This window comes from Hyperolius riggenbachi, chromosome 12, assembly GCF_040937935.1.
Source record: "Hyperolius riggenbachi isolate aHypRig1 chromosome 12, aHypRig1.pri, whole genome shotgun sequence".
NCBI lineage: Eukaryota > Metazoa > Chordata > Amphibia > Anura > Hyperoliidae > Hyperolius > Hyperolius riggenbachi.
The window spans coordinates 150,813,583-150,825,693 of NC_090657.1; the positions used below are offsets into that span (position 1 = coordinate 150,813,583).

Consider the following 12,111-nt stretch of genomic DNA (forward strand, 5'->3'; position numbering starts at 1 on the left):
TGATATTTAGTAATGATAGCGTCTTTTATAGCGGCATAATCATTATCTTTTTCTGCAGGTAACTCTGCGAAAGCATCAAGCGCTTTGTAGCGCAGCAAAGGCGTCAGATGTCTGGCCCCCTGGTCTTGGGACAGATGATACAGACGGCATGCTTTTTCAAAAGATAGCAACAACAAGTCAATGTCAGTGTCTTTTTCAATAGTAGTAAACTTAAATTTTGCACTTACAGGGGAGGTGGCTCCCTCAGCAGGGAGGCTGGGCGATGAACTCTGGCAGGCCTGTTGCACCTTGGCCATGTTCAGTTCAAGCTGTTGTTGGCGCTCCCGTTCTGTAGCAGCAGCTTGGCGCACCTCTTGCGCTTCTGCCGCCTGGCGCTTCTCACGCGCTTGGGGTTCCTCTCGCGCTTGGCGTTCTGCAGTGGCTTTGCGTTCTTCATGCACTTTTGCATCCTGTCGCTCCTCTCGCACGCGCTCCGCCATGTACTGCCAGCTGCATTACCGGGTCAGTACTGGCCGGTTCGAAGCGAGTACTCGAAGAAGCTCTGAGACTGGGGTCCATACTGACAGTCTCCTGCATAACTGTTGCAGCAGGGCCCGCAGGATGCTCAACCTCTGTACGCATAGGATCTTCAGTCTCTGGTTCCCCTCGACTTGAGTCAGATTGGCTGGTGTCCTCAGTGGACACATCCCGCTCCCGCAGTTGCTGGGTATCCCATTGAAACAAGTCTGTTACCAAAGTCTCTGCTTTGTCTTGCGGAGGGTGTCAATGCCCCGCAGCTGACAAAGATTTTCCAGATCTGCTTGGCACATGTTCTTGTAGTTCCTGGACATTTTCACGCCAAATAAAATAAAACTTTTGGGGAGGGGTACTGGCTACACAGTCTCTCTGTATATATAAAAAATATATTGCATTCAGCTACAACCAACAAATTAGTTTGTTTCTCGACAGGGCTAATTTGATAGCGCTATCTGAGATATTTTCAGCACAACACAAAGATCCCACCGCTGCCACCACTGTCACAAGCCTCCTAGTGGCCGGACCGCACAATGCCTTCCAATCAGTTTCAGCACACAGAAAATGCAATCTGTGGTCGCAATCGGTGCGCAGAAACCGCAGGGATGTTGGCAGCAGACCGACTAGAAGGGAGCCTGTGAGTTACGGTAATACAACTTACACACTATTTCAGGGTATAACTGCCACCACCTCTGTTACCATGGGACACAGGAACCCACTGACTGGCTGACTCTAGACCTGCAAATAGAAAACGGTTAAAGTAGTTATTTCGCGAAAAAAGTAGGCAGTTAAAAAATGTGACAGATGACAGGTTTTGGGCCAGTCCATCTTTTTAAGGGGGATTCTCAGGGCTTTCTTTGTTTTCAACAGCATTTCCTGAACAACAGTTGCAAAATTTAACTGACATAATAGTGTGCAAGTGATTAGGGGTGCTGGCTGGTATCTTGCTATTTTGGCAGTTAAACTGTTGTTCAGGAAATGCTGTTGAAAACAAAGAAAGCCCCGAGAATCCCCCTTAAAAAGATGGACTGGCCCAAAACCTGTCATCTGTCACATTTTTTAACTGCCTACTTTTTTCGCAAAAGAACCCCTTTAAACACACTCTATTTTATCTAGCTATCCACAATAGTAGCGACTCTTCAGAAGCCAGAGTTCAGTTTTGTGTTGCTGAATAATAGGTGTAGCCGAACAAATAAATGACGTTAGCGTCGTTTATTAAAAATGCAATATAAATATTTAACATATACAGAAAATCATTAAAAATCAACAATTATAGAGACATTAGTAGCGAAGTAAAAAAAAGAAAAGGAAGAAAATACTTAAGTTTGTGGAAATATGTCCTTTCTGGGAAAACTCGTAAAGTTCCTTTGTTTTAGTTCAGGAGCAAAGTTCAGACAAGATTGCCGCTAACCACATGGTCCTCTGGCTAGCAGCAGCATGCTCTTGTGAAGATTGGATTTGGAGGACTAAAGTCCGCCTGTTGGCAATGTGCTTTTGATGAAGCTGGATTGGGGGTGTGGCAACGCCTGTCCCCTCTGAATTACCCACCAATGACAGCCCACCTCCTCCTAGGGGAATTTTGAGCTTAAATTGTAAAACACTGTAACTCATAAACGATAAATGTCATATTTAGGTGGATAACAGATTAATATTCCTCAGATTATGACAATTCCTATGACATCAGACTTGATTAGGGTAGAGAGTCCAGTTCCTGAGAAGTTTAATAACTTGGTTGTAGTGTACCCCTTGCCCCTCAAGACTGGTATCAAAAGATTTAGCAAGACACTACAAACCCAATGATACAACTCATAACTATCCTAGTTACTATATTCCGTAAATAGGCAAAAAAAAATCATATACAGCATTCATTTTCTCTCTGCTTCTGACGGAGTGAGGGTCACACTGTAGTCACTTCCTGTCTGAGTCAGGACTGAGTCAGCAACTTTAATACCTGATATTTAACTCTTTCAGGCAGAGAAAGAAAAAAAAGGAACACCGCATAGTTATGTGCATGCTAGGCACTGTACATACACATGTCTATCTCATCATGTCACGTCCCTTCGGGTATCCTTTAAGCACAGGCATTAGGGGGTGTTCTGTGCAGTACCATAGGCTGCAATGGGCCAGGTTGCTTACATTCGGCACACTCAGAAACACACTCCTCCAGAATCGGCAAGCGGCAGCACAACAGTAAGATGATCGGGAAGTGCCGATGCAATGATATCACGATCAGCAAGTGGAAATCTTTCATTGGTAAGTAAGAGAAGGAGGAATAGTGTTAGGTGTAGGGGTGACATGGGTCGTATTGCGTACACCCGTCATTTGTGGTGCACAGGCGCACTTCATCCCAATCAGTAGCTGAGACTCCCTTTACCATGAGAAATCTTTTCCTTTTCACAAACAGATCATCAGGGGGCTCTGTATGGCTTATATTGTGGTGAAACCCCTGCCTCAGTGTGATGTCAGGACCATGATGCGGACATCACACCGTGGGATCCTTGTTGCATTGTGGGAAATAACAGCTGATTCCAACTGCCAAAAAAGCAAGCAGCAGCTACTTCCACTGACATCACCTGCCAGCAGTAAGAATGTCACCATATGATAAATGTCAGAAGGTAAATCAGGGAAAGGAAAGATTTTACAATGGGCAAACAATGACTAAATCATTTATACATAATTATTGTAAAAATTGAGCACTTTTGTTAATTACGTTATTTTCACTGGAATTCCTCTTTAACCACTTCATGACAAAGGGCGTATGTATATGTCCATTGTATTTGTGACCAATGCACCACCAGTTTGTTACTAAATGTGGCACATGTGGTATAGTTTTAACCATGACGAGTTGTAGAATACATTTTGGTGTGTCTTACAGCATGGACCCCCATCACATAAAAAACAGGTACGGACAAACTCAATCAAAACATAAAAATTAATTTTCAAAATTATAATCAAACTTGGGAAAGTTGTAAGAAAACTACAAGAGACATATGTGGTAACATTTTAACCGTGATAAGTAGTAGAATACAGTTTAGACAGTTTTAGAGTTGAGGTCTATGTCTTGTGTATCTTTTTAGTCACAAACTGAATCAAATGCAATTAAATTGTACCAAAATAAAAGACTTGTAAAATGATAAAGTTACAGAATATAAAAGAAAAACTATATATTGTTACCTTAGGAACATGGCTTTTTAAATATGTATGCCATAAGGATATATTACTATTATTTTTGCAAATAAGGTCTTGTAATCATCGATAGTGTATAATGAGAAAGAAAAAAAAATAAAAGAACAGAAAAAGACACCTATCTTTCCAAATACAATAGTGTCACCATACGTTGTGCTGGGAACAAAATCTAAATTTTTTAATAACCAGGATGAATAAGCAAATACAATGTGTGGGTTTAACTTATAGTCAGCACTATTTATTCTAAAGCTATACGGGCAGCACGGTGGCGTAGTGGTTAGCTCTCTCGCCTTGCAGCGCTGGGTCCCTGCTTCGAATCCCAGCCAGGGCACTATCTGCAAAGAGTTTGTATGTTCTCTCCGTGTCTGCGTGGGTTTCCTCCGGGCACTCCGGTTTCCTCCCACATTCCAAAAACATACGGATAAGTTAACTGGCTCCCCCTAAATTGGCCCTAGACTACAGTACTTACACTACATAATATAGACATATGGCAATGGTAAGGATTAGATTGTGAGCTCCTTTTAGGGACAGTTAGTGACAAGATATATATATATATATATATATATATATATATATATATATATATATATATATATATATATATACACTGTACAGCGCTGCGTAATATGTCGGCGCTATATAAATACTAAATAATAATAATAATATACTGAATGTAAATGGAGAAGTAGTGTTTTTTCTATTTTTTTCCTTATTTTCTCTTTAAAATGCATAGAAAATAAGGTAATTACTAAAAAAAATTGATCACATGCTTAAAGCCTAATTTGTCCTGAAAAAAACAATATATAGCTCATTTAGGTGTGATAAGTAGTAATAAAGTCATTGGTGAATGAATGGGAACAGCACTGATATGTGAAAGTTGCTCTCATCCTGAAGTGGTTAAAGTCTGTTTCATGAATGTGTAGGGTATATTTACTGCTATACTACACCTTGGGGCTGGCCACTTCTCCTGAAAAAGTGAAAATTTTGTTCACAAAATGCATTAAGCCAAGTGCTCGACCAAACTCTTTAAAGGCATTGATTTTTCTTCAATTGTAAGCCTCCTCTGTGGTGTATATTAGGGGGATATACTACTCCTATCACCCCTATTCAATAGAGGCTGGTATTTTGCTATACCCTTATTGGGAATGAAACGATTTGTGTTCAATTTGTTATGCATGGATTTTCTACATTGGCAAACTGATGTATGTTTTCAAATGAGTAAACTGTATTCATGTTTTAACTACAGTATGTTGGGAATAAAATGTTATTTTTTAAAATAATTGACCTATGATTAAATTAATTTAGTACTCTATTTACCTATCCACTTTAAAGTCCCTGAGACCCACAATTTCTGAAACATATTGATATCCCTTAGGATGTAGGGAACATACTTACCATATTATTATTCCAACCTACTATCTTAGGCAGGGGTCACACTTGTCCTTCAGTTTTCTGAAAAGTGTAGAAAACTGAAAGACAAGTGTGACCTCTGCCGCTTTTTTCTAAGTGTTTTTTTTTTCCATAGCAGCTAATGCAATTTATAGAGGAAACTGAAAAAATGTGCAGAATTATCCCGCAGGCTGTCAGTTTTTTTTTCTGTGCACTAAAACTGCATTCATGTGTGACCAAGCCCATTGATAAACATGAGTTCTCAGTTGAAATCTTTTTTTCTGTGCAGAAAACGTACAGACAAGTGTGACCCCTGCCTGAACATCTACACATATAATATTATTGGTCTTGGTATCTGAATTGTAGGGGTAAGAAGGTTAGTGTTAAAGGTGCCCAGTAACAAGTACAATATTTACCTCAAACGCAATCATTCAATCATAATTTTACGATTGAATTGTACAGAAAATTGCATAGTATATGGAGAAAATCATCATGAAGCAACTCTATGGTTGATTGGAATACAGAATTTTGTCGATTGAAATGCTAGATTTTATGATCGTATCTGGAAAGAGAAAGTGCCCTAATCGACCCATTTATAGGAACAATCATTAATTACCTTCCGATTACTTACGATCCCGCAAATGTGATCAAATGATCGCATCTGAGGAAAATATTGTATGGTTAATGGGAACCTTTACACTGCCCATCTTACCCCTACAATTGAGTTAAACAAATCCATAGATATGACATGAGTAGATACAAAGATAGTAGGTTGGAATAATAATATGGCAAGTATCTTCCCCATATCCCAAGGGATATCAATAAATCGAGTTTAGAGGTTGGAATGTTAATGTTAGAGGTAGGTGTATCGGCAGTGAGTAGTGGTAGTAGTGTTAGGTTTAGCGGGAGTAGTAGGGTCAGTGTAAGAGAAGGAATTAGGAAGAGTTTGACGCAAGTATTACATACTTAATAGTATAAAATCGGTACTTCAATATAAAATTACCAAACTCATTAGTGTCTTGAGTAAATGTACGCAGACAAATGACCAATACAGGGTGCAGAAGTTCCAGTGCCAGCAGTATCTGTTCCTAACTTTCTGGAGTTTCCCAAAATCTCTGCTCCTCACAGTTTTTCTCCAGCTTTGTATGATCTGTAGTATAGCCCCAACTTTGTAGTGCCTACTGATCCTTGACATAGCCTTAGACAGCTGACAATGAATGGTTTTGGTGCCTTTTGAACAATATTTTAAGACAACGTGAGATCAATGATCACTTCTGAGAGACAGAGGTTTATAGTGAGATAAGGGACCAAAACTGCCCGCTAACCAACGTTAGAGGCCCAAACTGCCTGACATAAATAGAGGGCATAAAATAGGTGCTGACAGAAAATAGGGACAATACCACTGGTGGCTACTGACAGAGATGGAGGGCTATGGTAGGTGCTGACCGAAATAGGGGCCAATTGTGGGGGCTGACAGATATGGGGGGGGGGATTAGTAGTCTCAGACAAGGGAGCCCATGGTGGGTGCTCACAGAAAACGTGTGACATATGGGCCCAAGGTGCTTGTGCTGACAGAAGTGGTGATTGTGGAGTCATATTGCACTACTTGCCAAATTCCCCTTGTCGTGATGCCACCAGGCCCGGCCCTAGACTTTTTGCCGTCTGAGGCAATTTTCAGTGAAATCGCCGCCGCCCCCCCCCCCAAGCCGTTGTTGTGGGGGGCCGCCCGAGCTGGAGGGGATAGCGGGCAGGAAGGGGGTATTGGGCCTAGCGGCGGGGAGGGGGGTCGGACCCCCCCCCCTCCCTCGCCTGGGTCCCCCGTCCTCCGCTCCCCTCCAGCTTTAAAAAGGTCCGTGCTGTGGCTGCAGCTATTCGTAAGAGGCAACGGGCGGGGATTACTCACCTCTTCCTCTTTCCAGGCCAGCGTGCGCTCCACTGACGTCACTTCCTGCGGCGTAGCTCCACTGACGTCACTTCCTGCCCCCCCCAGAAGTGCCGCCTGAGGCAAAAGTTTCACCCCGCCTCATGGGCGGGCCGGCCCTGGATGCCACCAGTCAACATTCAACTTACTGCTCTGTTCACAGAGCATGTACCTCTGCCTCTCTACCCCTCCCCCAAGTGATTGGTCAGCTCTGTGATGGAGGCAGAACGAAGAGACATGTGCCTGGAGCATGGCAGAAGGGTGGATGCGGGAGCTATGAGGGGAGGGTTCCAGAGCGGCAAACAGAGAATATGCAGTGAACTATTGCATTCCAGCGGTTCTGGAGGTGTGTTTAGCTTTCAGGAACAACAGAGGGACAATTTTCATATTCAACAGTGATGCATTGTGGGAGACCTCATATGCTTACTCCAACCTGAATAACTGCAAATGCCTTCTGTTTTAAGAAGGCTAATTTCTGTTTTGCATAGGGTTTTTAGTAAGAGGGCTTTTTGGTCCTTTTTAGCTTCTTACACACTCCTGGGAATTCTGGTTCACCATGAGCTTACTGAGCAATCTGTAACACTGGGTGTTTCAAATCCTACCTCATAAAGCCATACTAATCTATGCCATGCACTGATAAGGATCAACCAGTCCGAAACAGTCTGTATGCATGCTGGATTATTGTGACTCTGTACAATTAACAAGCTGACACATCATTGCATTCCAGCGGTTCTGGAGGTGTGTTTAGCTTACAGGGACAACAAATGGACAACTTGGCTATACAGTTGTGATGCATTATGGAAGAACTCATAAGCTCACACCAACCTGAATAATCACAAATACATTCTGTTTTAGGAAGGCAAATTTCTGTTTTGCTTTAACATAATACATACACTGAATAGCTAATCTAACATTCTGACCTGTGTCTAATATAGGTGACATTTTTTGTATCTCACAGCCTTAAAAAAATCTGGGTTAGACTAATCACAGACTGGCAGAGCGATGGAGAAGACAATTTAGCAATTTGCATGTTTTATTGATAAGGCAGCAATGTTTGATAAACTTTCAGAATGCAATAATAAGCTGCATGTATAGCAAATGCTGATTTGAAAGGCTGGAAATCAGATGATAAATGGCAGGAGTGATAGAAAAGCTACCTGTACTCAGTGAATGGTGAGGAAAGAGCAACTAGGCTAAAAGCATTACATTTTCCTCTCAGGATCTCAGAAGCTCTTATTCATTTCTCCTAGCCAAGGGAAACCATTGCTTTACAGAAAGTCACTGATAAAAGCATTGATAAAGCTGTTTATTCTTGTTCTTGCAATGAAATGTCTCTTTTTAAGATGATGAAATAAACTCACCTACACATATCCTGGCACCAGAAATAACCAATTTCAGAGAGTTTCTCCTATAGGAGAAAAAAGGGAGACTCACATGACCAGTTTCATCAGATGGTTGATTTGCAAATGTCTAATGGCTGTGACAATTATATGATTGTTTCTCACTTCTGCTTCCTGTATGGGCTACAGGGAGGCAGAAGTGAGCTATGATCAAAGCTCTCGACCAGCCAATCAGAGAAGTACAATTTGATCACCTGATGCATTTGATGACACATTTTTCCATGAATTCTCCTTAAAGAGACACTGAAGCGAAAAAAAATGATGATATTATGATTTGTATGTGTAGTACAGCTAAGAAATAAAACATTAAGATCAGATACATCAGTGTAATTGTTTCCAGTACAGGAAGAGTTGAGAAACTCCAGTTGTTATCTCTATGCAAACAAGCCATTAAGCTCTCCGACTAAGTTAGTCGTGGAGAGGGCTGTTATCTGACTTTTATTATCTCAACTGTTCCTGGACTATTTACTTTTCCTCTGCTAGAGGAGAGGTCATTACTTCACAGACTGCTCTGAAAGACTCATTTTGAATGCTGAGTGTTGTGTAATCTGCACATATTATAGAATGATGCAATGTTAGAAAAAACACTATATACCTGAAAATAAAAGTATGAGAATATTTTCTTTGCTGCTAATCTTCTAGTAATTATTCATAGTACACAACCAATTCACTATATCATATTTTTTTTTTCGCTTCAGTGTCTCTTTAAGAATACATTGTTTTTGGAGAACTGATCCAGGAAATAGAAACCATGTGATCAAATGAAAGGTAAAATATTCATATTGATGCTTTCTAAGTGATTGGCAGATAATGGCTTTTTATTTGCCAGCATAAATTCCAATTTGTAGGTCAGGATACATGGGCATGTTCATCCTTAGCAAGTATTCATTATGCAGCACTCTTGTTATTTTGTTGTAGGAAGAGCCACCTGTACCATCAAAAGGAGATAGCAACACACTTTATGATAACCTTCAAGCAGAAAAGCTCCCTGAGGGCCCATTCACACCTGAGCGGGAATCACGCGATTCCCGCTCATAGCAAACCGCTAGCGGATTTTTAAAAACCGCTACACATTGTAGCAAGTGGCAGTGTTCTCACTGCCGCGTTTGCGGTTAGCGATAACCGCAAACGCGCTTTATGTAGCGGTTTGCCAGCGATTTGCGTTTCGCGATTAGCGATTGTGATTAGCGTGCTAAGCACGCTAATCGCAATCGCTCCAAAACCGCCGCAGTGTCCAGTGATTTTTCCGCGTTAATAGCGGAAAAATCACTCCCCCAATACTACGATTCTAGGTGTGAACGGGCCCTAAGTAAATAATACCATTCACTTTTTTTTTGCAGTGCTCAGGAACAGGGGCTTATGATGATCAGATTTCTGGAAAGGCTGCATAGGCCTGGGCCTTGGGTGGCTGCAGCCCTATGTAATAAGGGTTGCTACATATGAAAGATAAGGCTGAAAATGTGGAGCAACACATGAAAAGGGAAGGTGATTTCTTGGAGAGCTGTGCAAAAAAGAGAGGGTCTGCAGTACAAAGATGGGGAGCCCCAATGTACTTGGCCTAGGGGCAAAAAAAAGTATAAATCTGGCCTTGATGATAAATGCAGTTTATTAATTTGTACAATTATGCAATGAAGTCACCTGCTGTAGCAATAGGGGAAGCAGAGGTTGCGACTGTACCAGGGCCCCTGAATCAAAAGGGCTCATGTAGGTCCTCCTCCTCTAGGTGCTGCAGAGGTAATGATCACCTCTAAATTGGATGGTGGGTGCTCAATGTAATTGATAAAGAGCAGTACAACAAAGTGTACGCATAGATTGTTCAGTGTGACGCAGTGAAACACAGGCTTGAGGTTAGGGATGGCTGTAGGTTACCATAAGCAGTGCACGTAGCATGTTCTGGTAAGAAAAGGTCATGCTACCATATATAGGTTATAGACAGTAGAAAATTGTGCAACGCAGTGACACAGTGACTTTGTGAAACTTTATGTTTTACCTCGTGCCTTCTCCATATCCCTCTCATGTTACCTATCCTCTATTGCGTGTCTCCATTCCTGCATACCCTTACATGCTCACGTAAAGCCCATTTCCTGTGCCTCATTACATTTCTGGCCCATTACATGCGCCTTCTTTATATCTGAAGCAAATATTTTATCCTTCGTTATATTTTCTGAATATTCTGTTTTATGGCCTTTGTTTTCCCAATTTATTCTAAGCACTAAACCTATTTTTTTCCACCTGAGCAACACACAATGGCCCAATTTATATCATACTCCAGAGATCTAACACTGCAATTCATTTACAGCATCATCATGATGGCTCTGACGAGAGTACATTTACTGACGCTAAGTATATTTGGAAAAGAAATGGGAATATATGTGAATACGGATTTATTGTTATTTCTAGTTGTAGAGGCACAGAAAAGGATCTTGGTAATGTAAAAATGCATGCAGTATCTAAGCATTCCATTTTCAGCTAGGTCAAAATGAACTCAATTAAGTGTTTTGATGAAAAGGTGTAAAAGCTGAACAGTGAGCAGAGAGCGCGCCAAGCGCTGCCTATGTTACCGCTACTCAGAGAATGAATGAGCCATATGAACAATTTATATTATGCATGTGGTATGTAGAGAAGAACTTTCGATATATCCCACCATATAGCAGGCCTGTCAGGGAAGGAATCATTTTTAGCTGTTCCACAAGATAAAAAGAACACTTCCTGTGTAATAAGTCTTTGGTTCAGCCACTGGGCCTGAATTAGAATTGTGTTGTAGAACAAATGATATTAAAGGGGCACTATGGCGAAAAATTTTAAAATTTTAAAAATGTGCAAGCGTATACAAATAAGAAGTACGTTTTTTTCCAGAGTAAAATGAGCCATAAATCACTTTTCTCTTATGTTGCTGTCAATTACAGTAGGTAGTAGAAATCTGACAGAACCAACAGGTTTTGAACTAGCCCATCTCCTCATGGGGGATTCTCAGGGTTTTGTTTATTTTCAAAAGCACTTAGTAATTGGCAGTTGCTCTGTCCAACTGCCAAAAAACTGTGTAGCGAGCAGGGAAGCTGGTAGCATCATTGTTTAAATCCTTTTTAGGGAATATCTTAATAAAGAATAAAAGCCTTGCTGAGAATTCCCCATGCAGAGATGGACAAGTCCAAATCCTGTTGGTTGTGTCAGATTTCTACTACCTACTGTGGGTGACAGCAACATAGGAGAAAAGTAATTTATGGCTCAATTTTTACTCTGGAAAAAATGTACTTCTTATTTGTCTATGTTTGCACATATTTTAAATGTTACAATTTTTCACCATAGTGCCCCTTTAAAGTAAATTTTCTTCTGCAGCAGGTAAGGGGAAGTGTTAGAAATTTAAACATCTGTCAAATTTTTACTGCTGTCTGCATCACTATGGTAAAGATGTCCTCACTTCTTTTGTAGGACTCTTAAGTACCAGTAATCATGTAACTGGCACTGAAATTCCATGTATTGAAGGAAGAGGGAGAGTATTAAAGATTTACTCGGAGAGTAGTTTTATTTAACTTAGCATTACATGGATGGACATAGTTCCCCTCACTGTAAAGAGACCAGAGATGAAAAGGAGAGCCAAACATTCAAAACACCACTTTTACAAGGATCACACAACACAATTCTCAACTTACATAGCTAACGCTCAGGCACTGGAGGATCCGGTAAGTCATCAATATCTCTGCA

General features: G+C 40.9%; 1 protein-coding gene across 2 annotated transcripts in view; it reads right to left on the bottom strand.

Annotated features, from left to right (window-relative positions):
• Positions 1-12,111, bottom strand: part of ZNF385C (zinc finger protein 385C) — a 526,232-nt gene that overhangs the window by 481,303 nt on the left and 32,818 nt on the right. The window contains exon 3 of one of the 2 annotated variants that reach the window (XM_068263755.1): positions 8,371-8,417. The exons of the other annotated variant lie outside the window; for it this stretch is intronic. Coding sequence (XP_068119856.1) covers positions 8,371-8,378 — 8 coding nt within the window. The 5' untranslated portion in view covers positions 8,379-8,417. The remainder of the gene's footprint in view (positions 1-8,370; positions 8,418-12,111) is intronic. 2 annotated transcript variants of the gene reach the window in all.